The 25197-nt window shown below is 45.1% G+C and overlaps 1 protein-coding gene and 1 long non-coding RNA gene across 4 annotated transcripts in view; one reads left to right on the top strand and one right to left on the bottom strand.

Annotated features, from left to right (window-relative positions):
* Positions 1–22590, bottom strand: part of LOC146347277 (uncharacterized) — a 40049-nt gene extending 17459 nt beyond the window's left edge. The window contains exon 1 of the long non-coding RNA XR_014790236.1: positions 22533–22590. This is a non-coding gene — a long non-coding RNA (uncharacterized LOC146347277). The remainder of the gene's footprint in view (positions 1–22532) is intronic.
* Positions 18418–25197, top strand: part of GCNT2 (glucosaminyl (N-acetyl) transferase 2 (I blood group)) — a 71058-nt gene continuing 64278 nt past the window's right edge. The window contains exons 1-2 of one of the 3 annotated variants that reach the window (XM_084850347.1): positions 18476–18951; positions 22743–22804. In XM_084850347.1, the coding sequence (XP_084706473.1) occupies positions 22802–22804 (3 nt within the window). In that variant the 5' untranslated portion in view covers positions 18476–18951; positions 22743–22801. Of the gene's footprint in view, positions 18952–22742; positions 22805–25197 lie in introns of all 3 variants that reach the window. The other 2 variants (XM_084850346.1, XM_084850345.1) reach the window with 2 other exon arrangements.

Here is a 25197-nt window from a genome sequence, read left to right as displayed (position 1 = left end):
GGTGTATTTTAAAAGAAGCATTACTCTTCATTTTGATGAATTTTCCACTTTAAAAAAAAAATTGTTAGCCAGCTTGAGCAATATTCTGTTGGAAAAGTGGGACATTCTAGATCAGGGGTGGGCAACTTGTGCCTCCCCCTGAAATGTTGGCCTTCAGCTCCCATGATCCCTCACCATTTGCTATGTTGGCTAGGGCTGATGGGAGCTGTAGGCCAAAACATCTGTAGGGCCACCAGTTGCCCACCCCTGTTCTAGACAGACAGACAGAAGGAGGTGGGCTAGGTTTAGAGATAAGACTGGTCCAAGATCATCCAACAAGGTTCACACAAGCAACTCAGAAGAAAGGCAGAGGAAGGTGTAAGACCTTCAACCTTAGGGCAGCCTTCCCCAACCTGGTGCCTTCCAGGTGCATTACATTACAACTCCCATCACCACCAGCCATTGTCCATGCTGGCTAGGGATGATGGAAGCTACAGTCCAACACATCTGGAGGGCACCAGATTGGGGGAAGGCTGACATAGCGCAATGCATCCATGGGACTCCTGCCCTTTCAGGGTTATATGTACAAGGACATTGACATGCCACCAGGAGGTATGACATACACTAGGAGCCATTTCAGTGGCCGGTAAGTGTTCAGAAGGGACCTCACAAAAGCTCACTGGGCAGCGGCAACTCATCTCTGCTGGTGACACATTGCTCTGGGGCAACCAGGATGTCACAGTGGGGCAGGAGGGGAGTTGTGCTGGCAAGAGTGATCATTGTCAAGTACAGCGTAGCCACTTAGAACAGGGTGGAGAGAGGATGGGACCGGGAGGCAACATAGGTGGGAGTAAATGATGACACACCTGTGCAGCATCCTATAGGCATTTCCTGTACTTTCTGAGAGGAGAGGGCCCATTCTTGTAGGCCAGGGGTGGTCAACTTGTAGCCCTCCAGATGTTTTGGCCTACAACTCCCCTTACCCCTCACCCCTCACCCCTGGCTATCCTGGCATGAATGTACCCATACACTATGTTCATCATCTAACTAAGGGCGCAATGCTATGAAGATAGTTGGCAGCCTCTGAACTCAGAGGCTGCAGTGTATCCAGTGCAGGGTGGCTGGAGTGCAGAGGCAATCTTTGCCTCTGCTCTCCAGCCACCCTGCATTTCTGCTAGATGGGCGATTTGTCCTTCTAGCTGCGTCACTTCAAAGCAGGAGGGAAGGAGGCTGGGGTGAGCATAGGAAGCTGTGTAAGGCAGCTTCCCCAGTCTCCCCCCACCCCTGCCCCCGGGATCGCCCCCTTTCCCCCTGACTCTGTACTCAGGTTTCCAAGCATGGAGAGGTAGCCAGCGCAGTTCTCTCCATGCCAGCTACAAGGGGAGGGAAGGGGAAGGGAGCACAGTTCACTGGCTCCGAGATGAGAGCCCTGTCTCTGACCTCGGAGCCAGCAAACTGACCAATCCTATGGCCCCCCAGACACTGTCTAGGGGCCATAGCATTGCTCTCTACAGCCTTCCTCCAGGTGCCTCCTCTGAAGGAGGCTCGAAAGGCAGCAACACAGGAAAAGGCCTTCTCAATGGTGCCCCCCCAATTATGGAATGAACTCCCCAATGAGGCCCACCTGGCACCAACCTTGTTACACGTTTTCAGCACCAGGTTAAGATCTTCCTCTTCTCTCAGGCATTTGGCAGCGTATGATGAGGTTTTAATCAGGTCTTGGATTTTTCTTATTGTTGATTGTTTTAAATATATGTGTGTCTCTGTGTGTGCTGTCTGTTTTATATGTGTGTGCGTAAATGGTTTTTATAATGCATTTTTAAGGTTTTAATTTTTGTAAACTGCCCAGAGAGCTTCAGCTATCGGGTGGTATAGAAATGTAATATACAAAACAAAATTAAATGAAATGCTGGTTATGGCTGACAGGAGCTGTAGGCCAAAACATCTGGAGGGCCACAAGTTCCCCACCTTGTTTGTAAGGCCATGGCAACTTCTCGCTGCCTTTGCGCATGCAGGTTAGAGGGATCTGGCCAGTTTGCTTCTCCTGTTGCAAGGCTGCTACACAGAGACAACCACACCAGACAGCCTGACAAATGTGATGGAAAATGAGTTCAAATTCAATTATTTTGGTCTAACGGGGTAAATTAAAGTAAATGAACCAGATTTTTGTTTTGTTTTCTACAGCTCATTCTCTCAAACACAGGCACACTTGGGAAATTACGGCATGCTTCTCCTTCCACAATCAGTGTGTTTAATAGTGTGACATAACAGTGAACTGCCATTAGAGAAAGAAAATTCAGCAATCATTTTGTTGAAAATTAATTCTAGAATTTCTAGTTCTTTCTGAGTGGTCTCCAGTAACACTGGCTTGCCCTCTCTGGGAATAATGAGCCAACACTACCATCTGCTGGTGGATACGTAGTAGTATTTACCCATTCCTTCTCAATTCACTATTTGGCTTATCTGTCTAATGCTAATCTGTTCTCTCCGCTTTGCAATAGCTTTAAAAAAATAATTTTGTAAAGAGCTTTGAATTATAGCCCTATTTTGTCATACACTACCATTGTTAAAAGTCTACACAAAGCATCAGGAGCCAGATTCTAGAGGATGTTTCTGTGGGAAGGGTAGTGGTGGTGTAACATCTGTCTGTTTTGTTATGTATTGTTAAATTTAACCCAGGGAAAAGACCCTGATGCTGGGAAAGACTGAAGGCAAAAGGAGAAGGGGACGGCAGAGGATGAGATGGCTAGATAGCATCACCGATGCAATGAATATGAACCTGAGCACACTCCGGGAGAGAGCGCAGGACAGGAAGGCCTGGCGTGCTATGGCCCATGGGGTCACGAAGAGTCGGACACGACTGAACGACTGAACAACAACAAAGGTTGGGACAATAGTATGCCAGAGAGTGAGTGAAAGGTGGGAGAAGCCTGAGTGTGTCTGAGGATTTATTTTATTTATTTATTTATTTATTTATTTCTATACCGCCCAATAGCCGAAGCTCTCTGGGCGGTTCACAAAAACTAAAACCAAACAGCACACAATAAAACAATTTAAAATATATAGAACATTAAAACCACAATATAACAATACAACCACAATAAAACCTAGCAGCAGTACAGGAGTTTAAAATACAGATTTAAAACAGCAAAGATAAAAATTTAGAAAGCTAAAATGCCTGGGAAAATAAAAAGGTCTTCACCTGGCGCCGAAAGGAGTACAATGTAGGCGCCAGGCGAACCTCACCAGGGAGCTCATTCCAGAGCCGGGGTGCCACAACAGAAAAAGCCCTCCTCCTAGTAGCCACCCGCCTCACTTCCTTTGGCAGGGGCTCACGGAGAAGGGCTGCTGCTGATGATCTTAAGGTCTAAGGTTATATATAGGGTGAACTGACAGTTACTTCGTCAGATAGGGCCTGAGGGATCTTGGAAGCAACATCTAGTTAGTGGGGTTTGTGTGTGGGATTTTAGGAGGGGTAGAGTAGGTAGGGAAGTTAGAAATAAGCATTAATGAATAACATATAACTCTTCGTGCTACGAATAAATATTTCATTTGTTTTTTTAAATACAGAATCCTATGTGTTAATTGAATTGTTACACTGTGGTTATTTAATCTATTTCCTTGTTACTTCTCCTGTAATGGGCTGAGAGAACCAATTGAGCATATTGAGTTTCTCTGGAACCCAGAGAGAGTAAGAGGGCTGAAGGTTGGGTGTCAGTGGGAACAGCCGATCCAGGTGAAAGCAAGCGTTTCCTGAGGTGTTTCTTTCTCACTTTCAGAGGCGGAGGCTGGGGAAAAAGTGGAACCCAAGCAGGAACGTCACAGGTGGCAAATACAGTTTCATGTTTTGAAGGCTAGAACTACAGTCTGGAAATGCATCTCTGTAAAGAATTGCACAAAGAGGCAAAATATCAAGGAACCTATGGGTTGGGTCCAGATATAGTCACATGTAGAGTAGAACAATTGAAATCAAAGGAACATGACTAACTGAAGTCCCATTTATTTCAGTGGGTCTACTCTAAGTATGACAGAATCTGGATCCAACCCTATGGCAGTAGGTGGCATTTAGAGCAGATATGTGGCTCCCTGATATCAACATCAGACTCCCCTAAAACCCCAAAAGTATAAGAATGTGAGAAGAGCCCTGCTGGATCAGAGCTCACCAAAGATCCATCTGGGCCAGCATCCTATTGCCTACAATAGCCAGCCAGATGGTTTTGGGAAGCCCACCTGCAGGGCATGAAGGTAACAGCCTTCTTCCATTGTCACAAAGTATAAATGTAACATGTATTGTAGAGAAAAATTAATTGTATTTCATAGGAATGTTGTTCATAATAACCTTTGTATGCTAACTGTAAGTATAGAGTGATTAACTATGTATACTATAAGCTAGTTCGAAGTGCAAAAACGTATTCTTGCAAGTAAAAAGCTCATTACCTCATGAGGAGATGGACCTTTGCAAGGCTGGTTCTGAAGTAAGCTGTACAGGAAGCCTGGCTGCATTAGAGAGAAGCCCTCTTGAGGTCAGGAGTAGAAGCCACAACTAAATCCAAAAAGTCAAGATGCGCAGACTTGTGCTTAAGATAAAACAACTAGAGATATAGAGTTAAATAGTAGAACTAGGAGTAGTGGTATGGTCAGGTCTGAAACTTAGGATGAGGTCATCAACACAGGGGTTATAAAAGTCAAGGATTTTGATCTGGTTGCCTAGAGAGACCCTGGGAGAACAACAAACCCACCAAACATGCTTATACTGGCTTTAACCTTAACCCTAAACTAAAAAGCCCCAAATGCTTTAGCTTTTTCTTGGGGGGAAGATTTTCCAGTCCCTTGATCATTTTGGTTGCTCCTTTCTGCATCTGTTCCACCTCTTTTTGAGAAATGTCTAAAGCAGCCTTCCCCAACCCAGCGCTCTCCAGATGTGTTGGACTACGGTACCCATAATCCCCTGGCAGCATGGCCATTGGATGATGGAAGTTGTAGTCCAACACATCTAGAGGGCGCCATGTTGGGGAAGGCTGCTCTAGAGTACCCCAAATGCAACAGCACCATACATTGATATAAAGGCATTATATGAAAGTGGCCATTTTCTTTTCAGTTTCTTTTTTTAAAATATGTGCCGCTGCACATGGTGTTGATGTTTCAATTGGATTATCCCCCATGACTCCAAGGTATCTTTCCTGAATAATCACAACCAGTTTCAACCCCATCAGTATATATGTGAAACTGGATTTTAATTTCTTTTCTCCTTTCTTTGCCCAACTGCGCAGCCATTTCCACTGAATGCTATTTGCCATTTTGTCGCTCATTCACCCACACTGGCGAATCCTTTATGAGCACATCGCAGGGTACTTGCTTTTCACCCGCCGGAATTATTTTGTTGTCTGCAAATGTAGCTAAAGGAGCAATCCTATGCATGTTTAGACAGAAAAAAGTCCTATGCATGGCTCCCTGGGAATACTGGGAGTTGCAGGGGGCGGGGGGAGGTTTCTGTCTAAACATGCACAGGATTGCTTCCTCACTCACTGCTCACCCCCAACTCCAGATCATTTATGAATTAGTTAAGTAGCTCCAGTCCCAGTACTTTGTTCTCTCCATTGCCTATTTCTCCATTAGATATGAACTATAATATACCACAGATATGTTACTGATATATTGACTGTTTTGAATTAATTTGTTTTTATTTTGTTGTACTATATTGCACTGTTTGAATGTTGTGTTTGTATTTTAACCTTTGTGAGCTGCCTTGTGCACTTTTGGGGGGCCAAAGGGGAGCACAGAAATAAACCACAACATAACGTAACGTTGCAATAACTGTCCTTTTATTCCTACCCTTTCCTTCTTCTCCTTTAACTAATTAATGGTCCATAAGAGGACTTTGGGAGCAATTCGAAAGTCCTTCTGAAGCTGGCTAAGGGGCCATAGGATGTGGCAGAAATGCTGCTTTGCCACTGGAGAGGGAGGTCCAACAGTGGGTTGAAAGTTGTGCCGTGGAGACCCCCCAGTATGCCTATGAAAAGCTTCACAGGCGTCGCTATACTGCCAGCGGGGTCCCTGCCAGTGGTAAGGCCCCAACGAGGTGTTCCATGGGCATGCTGGGGGTATGTCCAAGATGGGTCTTGGTCCACAGGATCCAAAGCCCCCTTGTTCCTCCAACACACCCATAGATCAGGCTCCAAACTACACCATCCCTGGAGCTGGCATAATTTCCCCTCTCACCGCAGTCAATGGGAGGGGAAAATATACAACTGGCATGAACAGAATGGGGCACAGGGGACCCTAACCATAAGCGTAACCTGCCATAGTGAGCCCACAGGACTATGGTTGTGGCAGATGCTCCACTGCAAATCTCCCCACCCCCCAATACGTAGCACCCATGACTACTGAGTACATTAAGGAACCATTGGTGGGAGACAAGTTAAAACAGGCAATTTCTACCAGATTATCATTATCTTTGTCAGGGTAGATAACTTGGGGGATTCCAGGTGCCACTTTCCCCCACCTCCAGATGCGCAGGCCACACTCCTGCCACCACAAAATTCAGCAGAAAGAATTGCCAGTTTGCCACCGAAGTTCAGCAGCAAACCACTACAGAGGCTTAACAGGGACAAATTTAGCTTGAAAGCAAGCTTCCATAGCAGTCACTGCATCACTCAGTTTTGGTGGCTTGGCAGCAGCAGGGAACACACTCGACAGCAGGATGCTGCATGTGGCCGGCAAACTGTGTGTAGCCCACTGCTGATCGATACGTTCATTGACATTGTCTTCTAAAATGCTGGCAAAGCGAAAATTCCCTTCACAGAAGCCTTGCTAATTTTTCCTCAGCAAGGCTTGTTGTTCTATATACTTAATAATTCTAGCTTTAATCATGCTTTCCACAAATGTACTTGGGAGAGCTGTTCAGCTCATGGGACTGTAACTTCCTACCTTCCTGAGGATCCCTTAAAAAAAAACTTACTAGGGGCTTCTCCACACCAGGCTTTCTACCCCACAACTTACCCAAGCTTCTGCTTCTGGATTCTTTGTGGGATTAAGATCAGCTCCTTACACGAGCTGACATGGGTTTTTCTTCTGGGACTTCCTTTGTCTGCAAGTTCTACATGTTTCATTATACAGCCACTAGATGGTGCTGTATTACAATGGAACTGTGAAATTTCACACAGCCATTAAAGAAGATTAACATTTATTACTGCATTATCCCTGATCTTATTAAAACCAGGATAAAGGTCAGAAAGTATGAGAGACACCCTGGAGGTTGACGATGTTGTGTAACGGACCCACAAACTTCCATTAGTGACCAATCACAAACATGAAATAAAAGCCTCATGTAGAAATGCCCTAGTTGCCAATTCTCAGGCAAGAAAGCCAATTTTAGTGACAAGGAGCATATTTTGATTAGAATATCAACTATTTCATAGAATCATAGAATAGTAGAGTTGGAAGGGGCCTATAAGACCATCAAGTACAACCCTCTGCTCATTGCAGGAATCCAAGTCAAAGTATCCCTGATGGATGGCTGTCCAGCCTTGTCTTGAATGCCTCCAGTGTGGGAGAGCCCACCGTCTCCGTAGGCAATTGGTTCCATTGTTGTATTGCTCTAACAGTCAGGAAGTTTTTCCTGATGTTCAGCCGGAATCTGGCTTCCTGTAACTTGAGCCCATTATTCAGTGTCCTGCACTCTGAGATGAAATTTCACATTTACGTTCATTAAAAACTCTTTAGCATATGCTGCCTTGACCTGATGGCTTGTTCATTTTTAATTTGTCAAGTAGTCCTAGAACATCATCACTTGTAAACTCTGCATGACTTTGTCAAACACCCTCCCGCCCCGAAAGAAAAATGATGCGTGTGTTTGTATCCATTCAAAACTTTCCAGAGCAAAGACCAGCACAACAATTTAATTTAGCTTCCTGCAATCTCCCTAATTCTCTTCCAGTAAATCTTTCATAACTTTGTTGGATAATCACAGCCCAGGCTGGTTTCATTGTTTTGATCTATTTAAATATTTTTATTATTAATTATAATTATTTATTTTGTCAGGGTATATATCATCCTTCAATGTAATAATCTCTTTTTGCTTGCCATCAATTTACATTTATTTTGCTAGAGTTCATGGTTTTCAGATGTTTTTCTTTTTCATTTGGGCAAGCTTTCGCTTTTTAAAAAGGACGCTTTCTTGCCTCTTGAAACTTCCCTAACGTTGTTCTTTAACCATGCTGGCATTTTCTTGGACTTAGCAAGAACATAAGAAGAGCCATGCTAGATCAGATCAAGGTCCATCTAGTCCAGCATTCTATTCACACAGTGGTCAACCAGCTGCCCATGGTAAACCCATAAGTAGGACAACAGCACCTTCCCACTCATGTTCCATATAGGCATACTGTCTCTGATACTAGAAGTAGCATATAGCCATCATGACTAGTAGCCATTAATAGCCTTCTCCTCCATCTATTTGTCCAATCCCCCTTTAAAGCCATTCAAACTAGTGGCCATCACAACTGGTGGTAGGAAATTCCATAGTTGAACTGCACCGTGTGAAGAAGTTTATCTGTCCTGAATCTCCCACCAATTAGCTTCATGGGATCTAGTATTATGAGAGAGGGAGAAAATTGTCTCCGTCCACTTTCTCCACACCATGCATACTTCTATCTTGCATACTTGTATACTTCTGTCATGTCTCCCCTCACACACTTTTTCTCTAAGCTAAACAGTCCCAGGTGTTGAACTTCCTTCATAGGGGATATGATTCAGCCCCTGGATCATTTTGGTTGCCCTTTTCTGCACTTTTTCCAACTCTACAATATCCTTTTTTAGGTGTGGTGACCAGAACTGTAGCCAGTATTCCAAGAGTGGTCGCGCCATAAGTTTGTATAGGGGCAGTGTGATGTTGGCAGTTTTAGTTCTGATTCTTTACCTAGTTGTGGCTAATTAGGCAGTAGAAAGACCTAGTCTGTGGTATATATCTCCATGATAATAGGATTCAGACAACTCCCAGCCACCCCACGTTTTCAAGGCGTGTGTGAAGGGGTTGCAGGGCTGCTTGAGCTAGCCGGGCCCTCAGCTGCCACATATACCCCAGTTGTCATTCATATGCGTAGCAAGGGGCTCTCTGCACACGCATTGGTACAGCTGCCTCCCATGTACAGATGATAAGGAACATGGCTGCCAGACCTCATGCCTTTCTTGAAAGTGTGTGAGTAATCTGAACCCCCTGCAGTCTCTTCCCTTAAACTTCTTCACAATTTCCCCACTCTGTCCTAAGCACAAGCTAGGTAGGAAGATTAGGCAGAAACGACTAAATATACCAAAGGTGTATTTCCCATAAATGGCCACTAGGTGGTGAGATACATAACTATGCAATGCCACATAAGGCCTGAAAACATATTTCCACAGCAGCACCTGATGAAGAAGAGGACTTGAGCCCATGAACGCTTATGCCATCATCAGTTTGCTCATCTTTAAGGTGCTCCAGGATTCTTTGTAGTTTTTGCTGTTGCATCTTCATGCAGATACCCCTTTTGGAAGTTCAACACTACTGGTTCCTGCTGGTAAGGAGGTCAAGCCCTAGAAATGGCCTGGATTGGAGATCACGTGGAAACAGGGCCGGCCCTATCATAAGGCAGGCTGAGGCAACTGCTTCAGGAGGCAGATGCTTCAGGCAGCAGCAGTAGCATCCCACTGTTCCCCTGGATTCCCCCAAGTTAGCCTGCCCTGCACACCCTAAGGCAGCCTGAGGACAGCATTACAGCAGCCTTCCCCAACTTAGTACCCTCCAGATGTGTTGGACTGCAGCTGCCATTATTCCTAGCCAGCATGGCCCTGGCAGTCTGACACATCTGGAGGGTAGTGGATTAGGGGAAGGCTGCATTATCAGGACAGGAGCCTTGGCACCTGTTCAAACTAGTTATCCCAGTTCTCAGGCTGGCCATGCCACTGTACCAGTGCTGCAGAACCTCTTTCAGCCCAAGGGCCAAAATTCAATTTTGGAGAATCTCTTGGGCAGGGGGACACATTCCAGTGGTGGATGAGGCTGAAGGCAAAACGGGGAGGGGCCAAAGGCAAAGGGAGCTGGACCAAAATGCCAGGCTATTTTAGCGTAAAACTCTTACTGCCCAGTGACTACGTCTTCAAAGAGGCATTTCAACCTTTTAGAAGGGGGGGGGGAACTGTGCAAAAGCTGGAAACCACCAAATGATTGGTGGTCGGGGGAAAGAGGGCATGGCTATCTGGGAAACCCTGGAGGGCCAGATTTGGACCCCAGGCAGGCCAGATTTAGGGCACAATCCTATGCATGTTTAGACAGAGAAAAGGCCTATGACTCCCAGCAATGCTGGCTGGGTCATGCTGGGAGTTGTAGGCCTTTTCTCTGTCTAAACATGCATAGGATTATGCCCTTATCCCACTTGTACACATTCATCAAAGCACCCCTGCACTGCACGATAATGCTAAATCTTAGAATCATAGAACAGTAGGGTTGGAAGGAGCCTATAAGACCATCGAGTCCAACCCCCAGGGAGTCCAAATCTCCCAGTCCCTGGGCAAGGAAGTGTGGCTGTGTGTGTGTATGCTTATCCAGGCACTGCATGCAGCCCTCAGAGCCTAAAAAAAGGTTGCCCACCCCTGATCTAAAAGATAGCAGGAGATAGGAAAGATGCACCACTGGCCTGACCCCGTAGGAGGTGGCTTCACATGTTTAAGACAAAATTCATCGCTCAGTGGTAGAGCGCATGCTTTGCCCCCAGAAGGTGTCAGCTTTGTATGCACAGATACAGGTAGTCAGTGGTAGGTTAGCACTGACTGATTCCCAAGCATCTAAGGGTACAACCCTATGCATGTTTAGACAGAAAAATGTCCTACAACTCCCAGCATTCCCCAGCCACCACTGCTAACACTAATATACTAAATGCTAATATAAAGGAAGGACAAAACAAAGTTTTGAGTAAGTGGTACATTGCTCCTGCAAGGCTTCACCTAATACATCCAAATTATAGCCAATATTGTTGGAAGGGGTGTGGTCATATTGGTTCATACTTTCATCTTTGGTGGGAATATTCTACAGTGCAGAAGTTTTGGAACATGGCTGCTGATTACTGTCAGGAATTTCTTCATGTCAGACCACTGTTAACTCCTCAAGCAATGGTGCTTCATCTTTTTGAAACTAATGATCCTGGATTCCTGCATAAAGACTTTCTTAAGCACTTGTATACAGCTGCAAAGTTATGTATAGCCTGTAACTGGAAGTCCCCAAAGCAACCAACTAAAGAGCAGTGGATTAATAAAATTTGGGAGACTATGAGTATCTATAAACTTATTCAGCAAGTGCAGCAAGCAAGGAATCCTAACTTGAAGCATGATATTATGGCACCACAGTTTCCATTCACTTCCTATGTTGAGGCACTTCAAACTTTTGATAAAGTTCCAACAAAGTACAGTTGCCTGTATTTTTTCTGATTAATACACACAAGCACACAAAATGACATACACTTGCACACGCTCCTTTTATATGTTGTATATTTACTTTCAGTAGGTACTGAGCTCCTACTTGGGTTGATTTGTTGCAGATGCTCCATAAGCATATCTGTTATAGACTAAGATTTGTAATTAGTGAATTCCTTTGTTTCTTTAGTGACTTTGATTTATTATTATGTACGTTCTTCTTTTTGTTGCCTTTATGTTGTTAACCTTATTTCAAAATTAAAGACAATTTCATGAGGGAAAAAAAAGATTGCACCTTAACTTGTCCATATCCTTCTTCAGCCATATGCCACCCCTGTGATTTTAAAAAAAAATGTGGCTCACAACAACACCTGTTGCCCAATTATGGCTTGAAAACAATCAACCCTGACTGTTCATTGGAAGGACAGATACTGAAGCTGAAGCTCAAATATTTTGGCCACCAAATGTGAAGAGAAAACTCCCTGGAAAAGACCCTGATGCTGGGAAAGATTGAAGGCAAAAGGAGAAGGGGACGGCAGAGGATGAGATGGCTAGATAGCATCACCGATGCAATGAATATGAACTTGAGTGCACTCCGGGAGAGAGCGGAGGACAGGAAGGCCTGGTGTGCTATGGTCCATGGGGTCACGAAGAGTCGGACATGACTTAATGACTGAACAACAACAAAGCTCCAGATGTGGCACTTGTAACTCCTTGCCTCTTCTAGGCCAATTGCTCTCTCACTGTTTTCGCCTTTGTATGTAACATCCAAGCAGCTTCACAGCCACTGCTGATTTTCCTCCATCAATAACGTAGCTAGGGTTGCAGACTTATTCTCAGACCATCATTTGTCCCCATCAAATCCCTGATTGCTTTTTGAAATACATAGCATATAATAAGGCATGCACCACATCAAGAGAGAATTTGGGGAGCTTCAGTTTTTCTCCCTTTTGCAACAGTGTGTTGTGACAAAGCTCTCATTTCTAACAGACTGTTAAAAACACAGGAGCTTTGGCCATCATTGCTTACCTATTTCTGATCAAGGTGGGATGGACTTGGTGTCTCCTCCTGCCTGGGAAACTTGGGCTCAAATTCCAGCTCTGACACAGATTCACATGTGGATGTTCATTGCTCGACTGCAACATCAAGCAATTACCAGCATGCATGAATGGGCCACCCCACCAGAGATCAGCCATCACAGACGAAGCTTTCACCTCACCACAAACACAAATAATTTCATTGGAATCAGCTCATCAATTTGGCTGCAATTCATGAAGTAGTGTCTTTGAGTGATGAATATGACATAGGAGCCTGTGTGAATCAACCTTCAAAAGGCGTACCATACCAGCTAGGCATTGGCCAGTGCTGGCTCCAGGTTTGGGGGGACCCTTGGACAAGATGACCGTAGTATCCCCTTCCTCTGAGTAGCCTCACCTCTTCCTCATCACTGTCCCTGCTGACCATTCACTTGCCCTGGTCTTCTGGGCCCAAACCACACATCTGCCCAGAGGGAGAGGGAAATGCTAGTAGAGGCTGTTGTTTCTTTGCCTTGCTCCCATGCCTCCTCACGTTATTGGAAGGGGAAGGTGAAAAGGGAGCAGCACCAAGGAAGAGAAGTAGCAGTGTCAGGCCAGCATTCTGGTGATGGTCTGTGGGCCCCCACTTGGGCTGCGGGCCTTGGCAGCTGCCCAATGATGCCGACCCTGGTATTGGCTGGGTTGTATGAAGCCAGTAATGCAATTTGCATGGTGACGGAAGAGGTGCCTGACCCTCCCTTCCACATCTGTCAAGGAATGTGTAATGTGGGTGCTGCATGCAGGGGGCTGTATAGACACCATGGCCTGATTTCAATGATGAGTATTTGTGCCACTTTTTTGAAAGGGGATAGTAGGGGGAGAGTGTGTATCAGACTATCATGCACATGGATTCCTTTATGGTGCACCAGGTTGTGCTCTAGGACACAGACTCGAAGCCCCAAGGACTGCTAATGTCCTGGAAACAGAGGCTTTGAGCCACTGGGGTATTTCTTGTTAATTAAGCCTCCGGTATGGGGCAACCAGTACTTTAAATCAGACCTGAAAGGTGTAGAATGGCCTTGTGAGGACAAGCAGCCTGATCAGAGTTATCCAGAAGATGACCTCTGAAAATGAAGATGACTGGCTGTATTGGACATTTCAGTGGATCTTTGTTTATGCCTTATTCAGCAAAAACATTTGTTTCAGGTCTATTGGATGCCACAACGTCTTTTTAATAAAGGTTTGTCTAATTCAGTTAATTGTTGGAGGGATAATGCTATTCATATGTTTTGGAAATGCCCAATGGTTGCCTCCTTTGGAGAGGAAGTTATTATACGGATAAATTTTGTATTGGAAAGTTCTTTAATATTTACTGATGTAAATGTTCTTTTAAATTACTTACCTGTTTCTTGGAATGTAACACATGGTCAGCATAAATGGATTTTTCGTGCCCTTTTGGTTGCTAAAAGACTGATACTACGATACTGGAAGGATAAAAGCTCACCACCTACAATGTAATGGACTGAAAAGTTAACACTAGCAACATTCGAAAGAATGATATATAGGTGGAACTTGCAAATGTACTTATATGTGGATATTTGGTCTGCTTTTACCAAAGTTTATGTGTAACCTATTGTTTTCCTTTTTTTTCTTTCTCAAATATTATAATATTTGAAACGGAGGATTTTAGAATATGTTGTTGTATTTTTATTTTTATTTTGTTCTTTTTTATTTTTTTGGTTTTGTTATGTTTTGTATTTGTTTTGCTTTGTTAAAATTCACAATAAAAAAATGTGCATGTGTGTGTGTGGGGGAGATGACCTCTGAATAAATTCCAGGCATCTCTACATTAAGGAAAAAATACGCACCCTTACCAGGCTTTCTTCTTCTGGAGTCTTTCCACATTCACTACAGGCTCCTTTAGACAGCGACCAATGGTGACCATGTGATTTGTAATTGAAAACTTCCCCTGTCAGCAGTGCTTCATAAGGGTCAATGAAACAGCAGCATCTAGTGGTTGTATTGGCTTGGGGCCTCGATATTTGAGTGAGCGCCTCTCCCTATATATGCCTGCCTGAAGACTGAGATCTGTTGGAGGGGCCCGCCTCTGCGTCCCACCAGTGCGAGAGATACGCTATGGTGGGACGTGGGAGAGGGCCTTCTCTGCTGTGGCACCCCGATTGTGGAATGCACTCCCCTTGGAGGCCCAATTGGTGTAGACATTGGTCTCATTTCGGTGCCAAGAAAAAACATGGCTTTTTACCAAAGCCTTTGAGGGCTAAATACATTCCCTAAAGTAGCACACTGTTTAACTGTTTTATTGTTTGAGATTTTAATTGGTATTAGCTTGTTCATGGTTTAATATGTTTTTAACTGTTTAAATTATTTATTGTTTTATACTGTTTAAATTGATTTTATCTGTACGCTTCCCTGAGATCTTAATGATATAGGGCAGGATATAAATGTTTTAAATAAATAAAATAAATAATACTATAGCACAACACCGACTTTGCACACTGGGGATATCCCATGCTATCCCGTGATAATTTTAAATAGTGCATTATCTCTGAGTTTTTTTAAAGAGAGATTACCGGGGGAAAGTGCAGGTGATGTCCTGGAGGTTGATGACGTTGTGTAAAGGGCCTGCCAACTTCTGTGAGCAGCTAATCATGAGTGTGCAATAAATTGCTCGTGTGGAGAAGCCCTCAGAGTTCAAACTTTTAAACCCTGCATCACATGAACCTTTAAGCATGGAGGGGGAGAGAGAGATCACCAAGCCAGGCCAGGAGCCAGAGATTTTGTGGGAAGAAGGCTAAAGGAGGCAGATAATTGTTCCAGAGCTGTCTGGACCTCCCATTGAGCCACCAAAGTAACAATTTAAAAGCCCTGTAATCAGAAGAAAGGGGCCTGTTGATTATAGTGGGTTTCTTGGGCTAAGGCCCTATAGTAAATTGGGCAGTCCTTTGATGGGCAGACCTGGGTCCAGTTTATTAAAAAGAAAGAATTTTCTCGGAATTGTTAGCATCAAGTAATAAATCTTCTTATGGGTAAGGCGTGAATCTAGGTAACACAATCTATTCACAAGTCTGCTTGTTACAATTTGTCTTTGCATTGAGGGATCCCACTTTTACTTTTGGAGAATTCCCATGTTACATGAGCTCTATTCAGGCATTCTAATCCCCCACATTATTAGAATTCCATGAGGTGGTTTGCTCCCTGTTGCATCTCTCTCTCTCTCACCACAAGTTGGAGGGCAAACGCCAGCAGTGGGGAATGTGTTCTGAGGCTCCTTTTCATATCTGGCAACAGCAACACCTCTTCATCTCTACCAGGGCCACCAACACAGGCACAAAGCCTCCCAGAGGGAGAGAGAGGACAGACCAGGCCAGGAGCAGACCAGACCAGGTGAAGCACCTCAAATGTCAGAGAGCCAGCAGGGCGAGAACTCGATTAAATAGAGCCATAATTTTGATCGAGAGAGAAAATTCTAATCAATTCATAGTACTGATTAGTGTCACAGTCCTGTTTTGTTCAGCTCAAAGTACACCAAATCTGTTTCAACTGGATTACCTGAACTGCTTGGAAGGGTAAGGGAGCCAGTCATGCCGAACCCTTTGCACAGACCAGAAATTCTACCTTAAATTAGCTTTGTGAATGGACTTAGAAGATCAACCTCTCCACCACTCCCACTTTCTGATTTAAATTCAGTGCAGGACTATTGTTCTCTTTCCTATGTATTTTCAAATGAGATTTATGACATCGTACTGGTGTTTGCCTGCAAAGCCCATAATATGCTGATCACATCGCACAGGAGCACAGAAGTGTTTTGGGATGGGGGCCAGATTGCCCCCCACTCCATGGGCCAGATGACATCAGGGGGCGTGGCCCGCCCCTGACATCACAGCTGCCTTTACATTAAAGAAAAAACCCACAGTCCTCTCACTGTGGAGTCTTTCCATGTTTACAGCAGTGACCACGTGATTGCTGAGAGGCGAAGCATTGAATTTTCAAGGTTCTATAGAACTCAGTGAAATTGCGCCATCTAGTGGCTGTTTTAAATGGGCAACATCCTGACTACAATAGCTAATTATTTCCGGATCTTTTTGAGATGGAATAACCAGGAAATACCTCTGGATGTGCCCTGGAGGTTCATGACATCATCTAAAGGACCGGCAAACATCCATGAGTGGGCAATCTCAATAGCAGGTAAAAGCTCCATGTGAAGACGTCCCACATCAGGTAGTGTGGCCCCTCCCCCTGATGTCACCCTCCCTTTTTGTTTTTTTTGCTTTTGTTTTTCTTCATGCCGGAAGGACACACGGAACTGTGCCTCCTCCTAGCACAGAGAAATACAAACCACTCCTTTGAACTGAAATAAAGATGGCACTGGAGAACAGCACTTTATATTTTGCAGCCAGTCCGCCCCGCATCCCCGCTGGAATCCCCAGCCTCAGAACAGAGATCTCCAATCTGAGAGAGCAGCGGAGAAGACCTCTGAGGCTTGGAGCCTGAGAGGCTGCACAGGCTGGATTAGGACAACAGACTGGAGGCTCTGCGCCCCTGATGCAGTGTGTAGCTGAGACATCTCCTTTTTTACTCTCAACTAAGGGCGTGTGGCCCTGATTCAAATCAGGACCCCCGTGTTCTGTGAGAGGAGTATTAAAACTCTACCCCACTCATTTTTTTCCTGAAATGCCACCACAGCCCCAAAGGGGAAGGGTGTTTAAAAATAAAAATAATAATTGTCCCCGAAACCATTTGCCTAAGTTTCTTTGTGGTGTTGCATGAGGACTGGACAACACAGACTGGACACACTTGGTGGCAGCTCAAAACTCAGGGTAGTATGCAATTGGTGCCTCAGCCCAAAGGGTGGTATCTAATCCGTGTCCCTCTGCTGGCAGAAGGCATCTATCAGCAGAATGGGGAGGGGAGGGGGGGTTGGCAGTTCCCCATCCCGCCTGCACCCCCCCCACATGCACCCCCAAACTCCTCTGGAAGGTTAGGGGATCCTTTGGATCAGTGCTGGAGATATGGGGGGAGACTACAGGGGCAAGGTAGATCACAAAAGACACCCCCTCCCTGTTCTATTAATAGATGCCTGTCATCAGTGGAGGGACACCAATTGGATACCACCAATCAGATACAACACAAGACCTTGGCTGAAGTTTTAAGGGGATCCCAAACTCCAGGGTTCATAGTTCACACTCCTGCTGAGCAGAACAACTTGTGAGTAGGGGGGCCACTTGTGAATTGCCAAAAAAGGGGGACAAAAGGGGACACCAATTGGCATGCACCAAATGATATGTATAGATGCAAATTTAGAAATTATTGTTATCATTTAAATAGAAATGCAGTACATCTCAGCATAGTGTGGAAGATGGTGACCAGGAGACCTGTGTGCCTTGCTTCGTCAGCTGTCCAGGTGCTGTCGATGGGCAACTTTGAGGCCCAAGGTTCTTTATCTTTATACCAGACTTGAGCAGGACAGCCCTTCAAATACAGAGCACCTTCAAATTGGAAAACAGTCCTCTGGCAGCCCTCCAAATAGAGGGCTGTCCTCTGTAAAAGAGGACACATGGCCACCGTACAAAGCTGCGAGGTGCAAGGAAGAATAGCCGCCCTTGCCTAGCTGGCTGCCTAATTGTGCCCCCAGGGCCACCTATTGCTAGGAGAGCAACATTACCCAGCTAAATATCCCCTGTACACAACAGCAACGTACACCACAAATGGAAGGGTAAAAAGTGCTTTCCTTTGGATAATATGAAGAAAATGCCATCCTCTGGATGTTCCAGCTTAACACAAATTCTTAGGTTTTATGAAAGAGCCAGACTAACTTTGTAATATTAGCTCCAGCAACCCAGCTGGTATAATTATAGCACATTTTCCCTACAGCCCTGCAACATCAGTTGATGGGCCTATTGGATGAGTCAGTCTTGTTGGTACAGCAGCAACAGCTGCTGTTTGTTTGTACAGATTTTTTTTGCTTAGCATACATCTATCTTGCAAGCCAGTTGCACTCAAGAAGAGAGCGAGAATGAGCCAGAGAATGTGACTGAGCAAGCAAGCAAGCAAGCAAGCAAGCAAGCAGGAGCGAGACAAGACAGGCAAACAGAGAACGATCAACGTTTGCGGGATAACTAGGATGCTTATTTGACACACGGAAGTTTGTCTTCAGATTCCCAAAGGAAAATCTGACGCCATGGTTGCTGCTGAACCTTTCTGGGAGATTCGATAGTCTACCTCTTGCTACATGCTGAATAGGGTGGGCCATATGGCATATGAGAGAAGTACTAAGATGGCAATGAATGAGGAATTTTCTCTTCGCTAAAATATATTGAGCTCCGAATCCTGGACTGTTTCTATATGTTCCAGTGGGCCACACTGATGCTTGGAGCCTTGTTTTTTTCCTACTGGTTTGGAAAGCGGGGGGGGGGAGAGGTTGCTTTTGTTTTGTTTTTTAAACTTCTTTTGAAAACTTTTTTTTTTTGCGTTGTGTGAAACTGCACGGACCTGTTCTCTGGTAGGTTTGTATTTTTATTCCACTCTTTTCCTTTATTACCTGCTATGGAAATTGCCAGCCACCAGCTAACAGGAAGTAAATTCCAGTCAAAGGGAATTGTTTCCAAATAAGCAGTGCAAAGACGGGGAAGGGGGGAAGGGGACAGCGAGAAGGCAATTCTTGTGAACCTGGGAAAGGCTGCACTGCAGCAGAGAGGGTGTAGCTTCAAAGTGTAATACTGGTGGTGATTTCACCCAGAAAGTTTGTGTTCATACCATAATTTAAAATCTAAATGCAAGTAGAGGTTCTGCCCCGAAAGATCTAGAGTATAAGACATACACAATTGCTAAGATGATCCTGTCTGTTTGCCAACTTGAGAGTTAGCTTTCATACCCTTCTGTCAAAGGTTTTCTGTACAACTCAAAAATGGTCATGGTTGTATGCTGCTAGACCTTGAATGGAGATGTGACAGTCAGAGTAATGGTCACAGTGAACACTGTAGCTCTGTCACAACATTGCTGGTGCCCTTTTGTCTTTTTTCACCATTTCACAGGCATCTCTGCACCCCCACGTCCCAGCTATTCTCCTCTTCCTTTCCCAACTCTCATCTATTTCCCACTTTCCTTCCCTAGCCCACATGTCTCTTTGTACCTCCTACCTCATAAGGTTGTTGTGAGGCAGGGGAGAACAATATATGCTGTCTTGAGCTTCTTGGAGAAAAGGTGGGATATAAATGCAATGAATAAATATAATAAATCTCTCAGCTATTTATTATTATTATTATTATCATCATCATATTTATATCCCTCCTTTTTCCCAATACTGGGACTCAAGGCAGCTTTACAACATTAAAAACTTGTGCAGTTAAAACATATAAATAGAAATATGCAGAAGTTAAAAATATAACTACTCCTCTTGCCTTACCCCACATGGGCCACAGGTCTTTCTGTACTCTACATTACCCCCTTTTTTCTCTCAACACCACCACTGGTCTCTCATCCCCAGTTCCCCACCCCATCTCTCACTTTCCTTCTTTAGTTTACTTCAATCTATTTTTCTTCTGTCCCCTCCCCCTGCATCTCTACTCCTCCTTGTTAAGTTCAGCAACAGCAGCACACAAGGCTTTTCCTCTCCCAGCAGTTCACACAGAGAGGTGTGTCAGACACAAGGGTGGCCATGCAGCATGGCTGGTTGTTACAGGCTGGGAAAACTGGGCTCAACTTCAACACACAGCAGCAAGATGGGGGATGCGCATAGTCAGGCCACCCGCTTGATGTCCTGCAGGCCTGCTGTGTAAACTAATACAAGCTAGAACTTTGTCCAATAGCCTCCCCCAGTAGGATCCCCCCAGACTACAACTACCATAATCCCCAACCATTGCCCCCATGCTGGCTGGAGTGATGGGAATTGTAGTCCAAACATCTGGAGGGCACCAGTTTAGGGAAGGCTGTTCTATAAGCATAGACTTAAATTCAGCATTAGTTCTACCTAGAGTAGACCCATTGAAATGAATGGGACTTAAATTGGCCATGACTAACAAATCCCCTTCATTTCAGTGGGTCTACTCTCATGAGGACTGACATTAGATCACACCCATAGCTTAGTATTCCAAAGAGAGGAGGAACACTATCATTTTAGGTATGTAATAAGTTCCAGGCTGCACCAGAATGATTAAAGAAGTAATACATTTCAAATGGATTTAGTAAGGGTGGAGATAATGAACAGGTATTTCTGAGTTGTTTTAGAGAAGGAGAGGAGGAACAACCAGCAAATAATGACATAGAGGGAATGACAAGACTGAAAAGAGCCACACCTCTTTCAAAAATAGAATTTCCCTCTTCTCCACACAGGGGGAGTATGGGAAACAAAGCTGTGTCACAATATCAGATTAGTTACACGTGCATGACCAATCACAGTCCTGGGGATATCATACAGCTGAAGAATAAGAGGTGATGGCAAAGCCGCAGAATGTACCCAGCCTAAGAAGATCAAACTGAGAGATGTGTTTGCCCTAGAGTAACACGAGTGAGAAGATACAAGAAGCAAAGATACTCACCACAGTGAACAAACTGTGAGAACTGGGAAGACTTAAGGGAGAGGGGAGGAGAAGCAGCCCTCTAGCCAGCTTTCCTTGTTAGGTGGGGCAGCCACATTTCTAGGTGGGGCATTTTGGGGGTGGGGAGGCACATACCACCAGCCAATCCCCCCCCACACACACACTCACAGGTGGAGAGGATGTGAGGGCCAGGCCAAGGGAAGGGAAAGGCAGTGATTTTACCCCTCGCTCCTCCTCCATGCAGAGAGTGTGGACGCTTGCATAATGGGCTATGTAAAGCTCAAGTTGACAGAGCATTTAGTACGAACACCAGGAATTAAATGAGTGGCATATTTTTTTGTTTCATAAGAAAAAGGATGTTAAGGATACAATGAACAAGGGGATACCAAAAGGTGTAAAACAAACAAAATAGTTTATGCTATAAGTAAGAAGTTAAAAACTAGTGTGGAGCTTGTTTTCTCAAAAAAACAGTTTTAATCTTGTATCATGGCAACACTAATAGAAAACAAAATGGTTTAGTAATGGATTGAAAGCACATTACAGTGCAACCATAGTCAAACATCTAGGGCGAGTAGTGCTGACAACAATATAAATAACTTCCTTGTTGAAATCAAGGAGATTGAGTCCTTAACCCTGTAAGATATTTACCGCAGAACAGTCATCCATTTGTAAACTTATAAAAATGCTTGATTAACGTGCAAGAAAGCTTCCTGAATAGTAGGTTCACAATGCACCTTTTCAGAGAAAGAGAGAGAACACATAGCGCCTAAAAATCACACTTTATAACAGTTGCTCTTCAGGTGTGTTGATCTGTTGAATTGTCTCACCCCCTTTTTTGAATGATCCCTAGAAATACCAGACTCAAAAGCTTGGCTTTGCCTATAGTTGCAGTCCTTTTTTCGCCTGTGGTCTGTCCCTGTGTTCTGATTCTTCATGAAACTGAACTAGTTTGGTAATCACAGTGAACTCCTGAGCTTGGCTTTGATGCTGGATTAGGTATCTCAGTTTTAAATTCCACCAGAAAAACAAACGTGTCCAAGTTTAGGGAAGGGCAGAGATAAAATAAATGCTTTTGGGTGTGTTTGTTAACTGTTCCTTGAGGGTCCCTCCTTCTTGGCTTGTTCATGAGCTTTAGATTTTCTTTCCTGTTAGCCAATCAAAGGAAAACTTTTTAAGGGTGCAGCCCTAAGCATGTTTAGATAGAAAAAAATCCTACATGCTGGTTGGGGAATGCTGGGAGTTGTAGGACGTTTTTCTGTCTAAACATGTATAGCATTGCATTCTATTGCCTATTGGGATTCCATTGGGTTGAGGAGAATCCAGGCGTGTCAAAATCCTTCTCTACTTCCAGACATTCACATTCTATCCATCTGTACATTTCTCCACATAGTATTTATTTTAGTTTCCATATTGCACAGACCTACTGGAGCCCCTGGTTTAGTTTCACCCTGGGTGCTGGAAACACCTCGGCAATCCTGTCAGCAGGCCGGTGTGGGGGAGCAGAATCAGAGCAAATCCTGAACAGATTGATCAGAGCCATACTTACCAGCAGCCACAACCTCACTCCCCTGAGAAAGACAGCCCACAAAGCCTGCAGTTATGTCACATTTTCTGGTTCTTCCAGCTTTTCTAGCTTTTGTCCCTTCTCCCCTCCCTGCTTTCTACACACACTCTCTCCCTCATCCCCACCCAGTTTGGGATGCAGCTTTCCTGACTCAATCTCTGTTGATGAATAACTTTGCCAAATTATTTACAGGGGCTGGGCCGCTCAAGATCCTTTTCAGGGCTTCGCTTATCCCAAGATTTGCTCCTTGGATGGTAAGTGGCTTCTGCCACTCTCCCCCCACTGACCCACCCACCCCAGTCTTGCTATCCGCTCCCTCTCTTTCATGCACACAAACACACACCCAGGCTGGCCATAGAGCAGCATTCCCCAGGCTGGTACAATCCCCATCATCCCCAGCCAGCGTGGCCTGCTGGGGTGATGGACATTTTAGTCCAATCCATCTGAAGGGCACCAGGTTGGGTCAGGCGGCCCTGGGCCACATGTTGCCCCAGGCAAGGAGGTTGTTCAGCAAAAAAAACCCCTCACTTGTTCAACTTTTGAATACCCTTTAAACACACACACACACACACACACACACACTTTTGTAGCCCCTTCCATGACTTTGATGCATGAATTGCATACTTGATTAATCCCTGTCATATTGCAAGTTTTCAGAGGGGTAGCCATGTTAGTCTGTTGCAGAAAAAACGGGCAAAGAGTCTTCTGCTACCTTAAAGACTGACACATTTATTCTCGCATAAACTTTTGCGGACTGTAGCCCACTCCATTGGATCTGGTGAAGTGGCTTATAGTCCACAAAATCTTATGCTGTATTATAAATTAGCATCCTAGGATCTGTAAATCTGTATTATTCAGAGCATGTGAACTGGTTGTACTATGTTTCAACTGCTGAATGGATATTGAGCAGATAGCAGTGAGAGGGACCCCGCAAGCCTGGCACCCCAGGCAGTTGCTTGGGTCACATGCCCCTAAAGCCAGTCCTGCAGTTCCCCCCCAACCACCTATACAGATACAATTGCCTGGTCCCCTGGCAGCAGCAACCCTTCCTCCCCCTCTTTCTTTATACTTCTTTTTTCTCGTTTCCTTCCTTGTCCTGTATTGCAGCTTTGGATTCTGGCCGTTGGAAAGTGCCTGTAGTTTTACGTGTCTCCCATGGTGAGGAGGGGTGGTGGAGAATCAGGGACAAGCCTCAGTGAAAGCAAAACAAAAAGAACCAATCAAAGTTCTTGCTTTGCTGGCAGTTTTGCAACTGAACGAAGCAGGCAGGTTTGCATTGTGCTGCAACAATGTACTGTGTGTAGGGTTAGTCCAAGGGTAAAGCCAGCTAATAATAATCAGGGACTTATGCATTGCATGAAGAAGTACATTACACAAGTCATTTAGGGTGCAATTGTATGCCTGTGGGGGGTGTTGTGTGTGTGTGCCCTACATCTCCCAGCATTCTCCAGCCAGCACAGTATTGTCACAGATTTCTAGAATCTGTCCAGCTCTGGCTTTCGATTTGGAACAAAAGACTGGAGCCATCACTGGTGTGATCATCACTGTGCTGTATGAGCTTTGCAGAGAAGTGTGGCCCATCAGTCCATCCATGCCTTGTTGCTCCTGCTTTATGCAGTATCCTGCAAATCCTCTCCATGCCACTCACTATGTCTGATTGGTGTGAGAAGCTGGTAAAGGCAGGGCTTTAGCAATCTACAGTCTGCAGGTTGTTGTGGGGAAGAGATTGTCTAGGTTTGCAGAGTTATTGGTCCAGATTAGGGATGGCCAACCAGCATCCTGTAGGCATCATCCAGCCCCAGCCTGATCCCATTTGATCCACTTCCTGCTGGATAGAATTGGGGAGCAGTGCATTTGCCCTGGCCAGAAAGGCTCCCCAAGTATTTTTGCTTGGGAAACATCGCTGTCCAGGTCAAATGCAGTGTGTGTGTATAAGAGGGAGGGAGGGAGGGAGTGGGGACAGAGGGGGAGAGACAGAGACCTGCCACTTTCAACTAGGCAACTGTGCCTTCCATCAGGAAATGAGGCTTTGCTTGGGAGGCCTCTTTGAATTGCCCTCCCGATTCAGTATTGCAAGCTGGTCTGGCTAAGGCTGTTCATGTACATGACCTCCAGGGCTGGCCCTACCATCAGGCAGCATAAGGCAACTGCCTCAGATGGCAGATGCTGAGGGGAGGGGTTGCAGTCATTCTCCCAGCTCTTCCTCCCAAGTCCTCCAGCTATTCTCCTCTCTTGGAGGACATGGCTGTGTGTCCATCACGCAGCCGGTGGTGCACCCCCTGAACTAGCCTGCTGCCCTCAGATCCCATTGCCAGTGATAAAGTTAGCAGCTTCTGTACATGGAATGGATGGCGGCGGGCACCTGGCCCTTTGCCTCAGGCAGCAAAATGTCCTGGGCCAGCCAAGGCAAATCTGACTTCCCTCAAGTTTTTCCCAAGCTGCTTGTAAAACTATGACCTCATGGCTTGAGGAGGAGGAGACTCCAGCTGTTGAGCTGCTGCTTGGGCGAGTCAAGCTGAAGAAGTAGGTTGAGGATTGCAGAGACGGAGGTGTGATGGAGACAGGGGTGGGTTGAGTGTTCCTTCCTTCTGTCAGTGGCAGCAGGAGTCTACAAATCCCAGCTGGCCTTGGTAAGCAGCTGTGAAAT

Source organism: Heloderma suspectum, chromosome 4 (assembly GCF_057233095.1).
Source record: "Heloderma suspectum isolate Gila_16-S chromosome 4, 16-S_ref, whole genome shotgun sequence".
In the NCBI taxonomy this organism is placed as follows: domain Eukaryota; kingdom Metazoa; phylum Chordata; class Lepidosauria; order Squamata; family Helodermatidae; genus Heloderma; species Heloderma suspectum.
The sequence above is the reverse complement of the archived record's forward strand: the minus strand, read 5'-3'. Positions and strand labels throughout refer to the sequence as shown.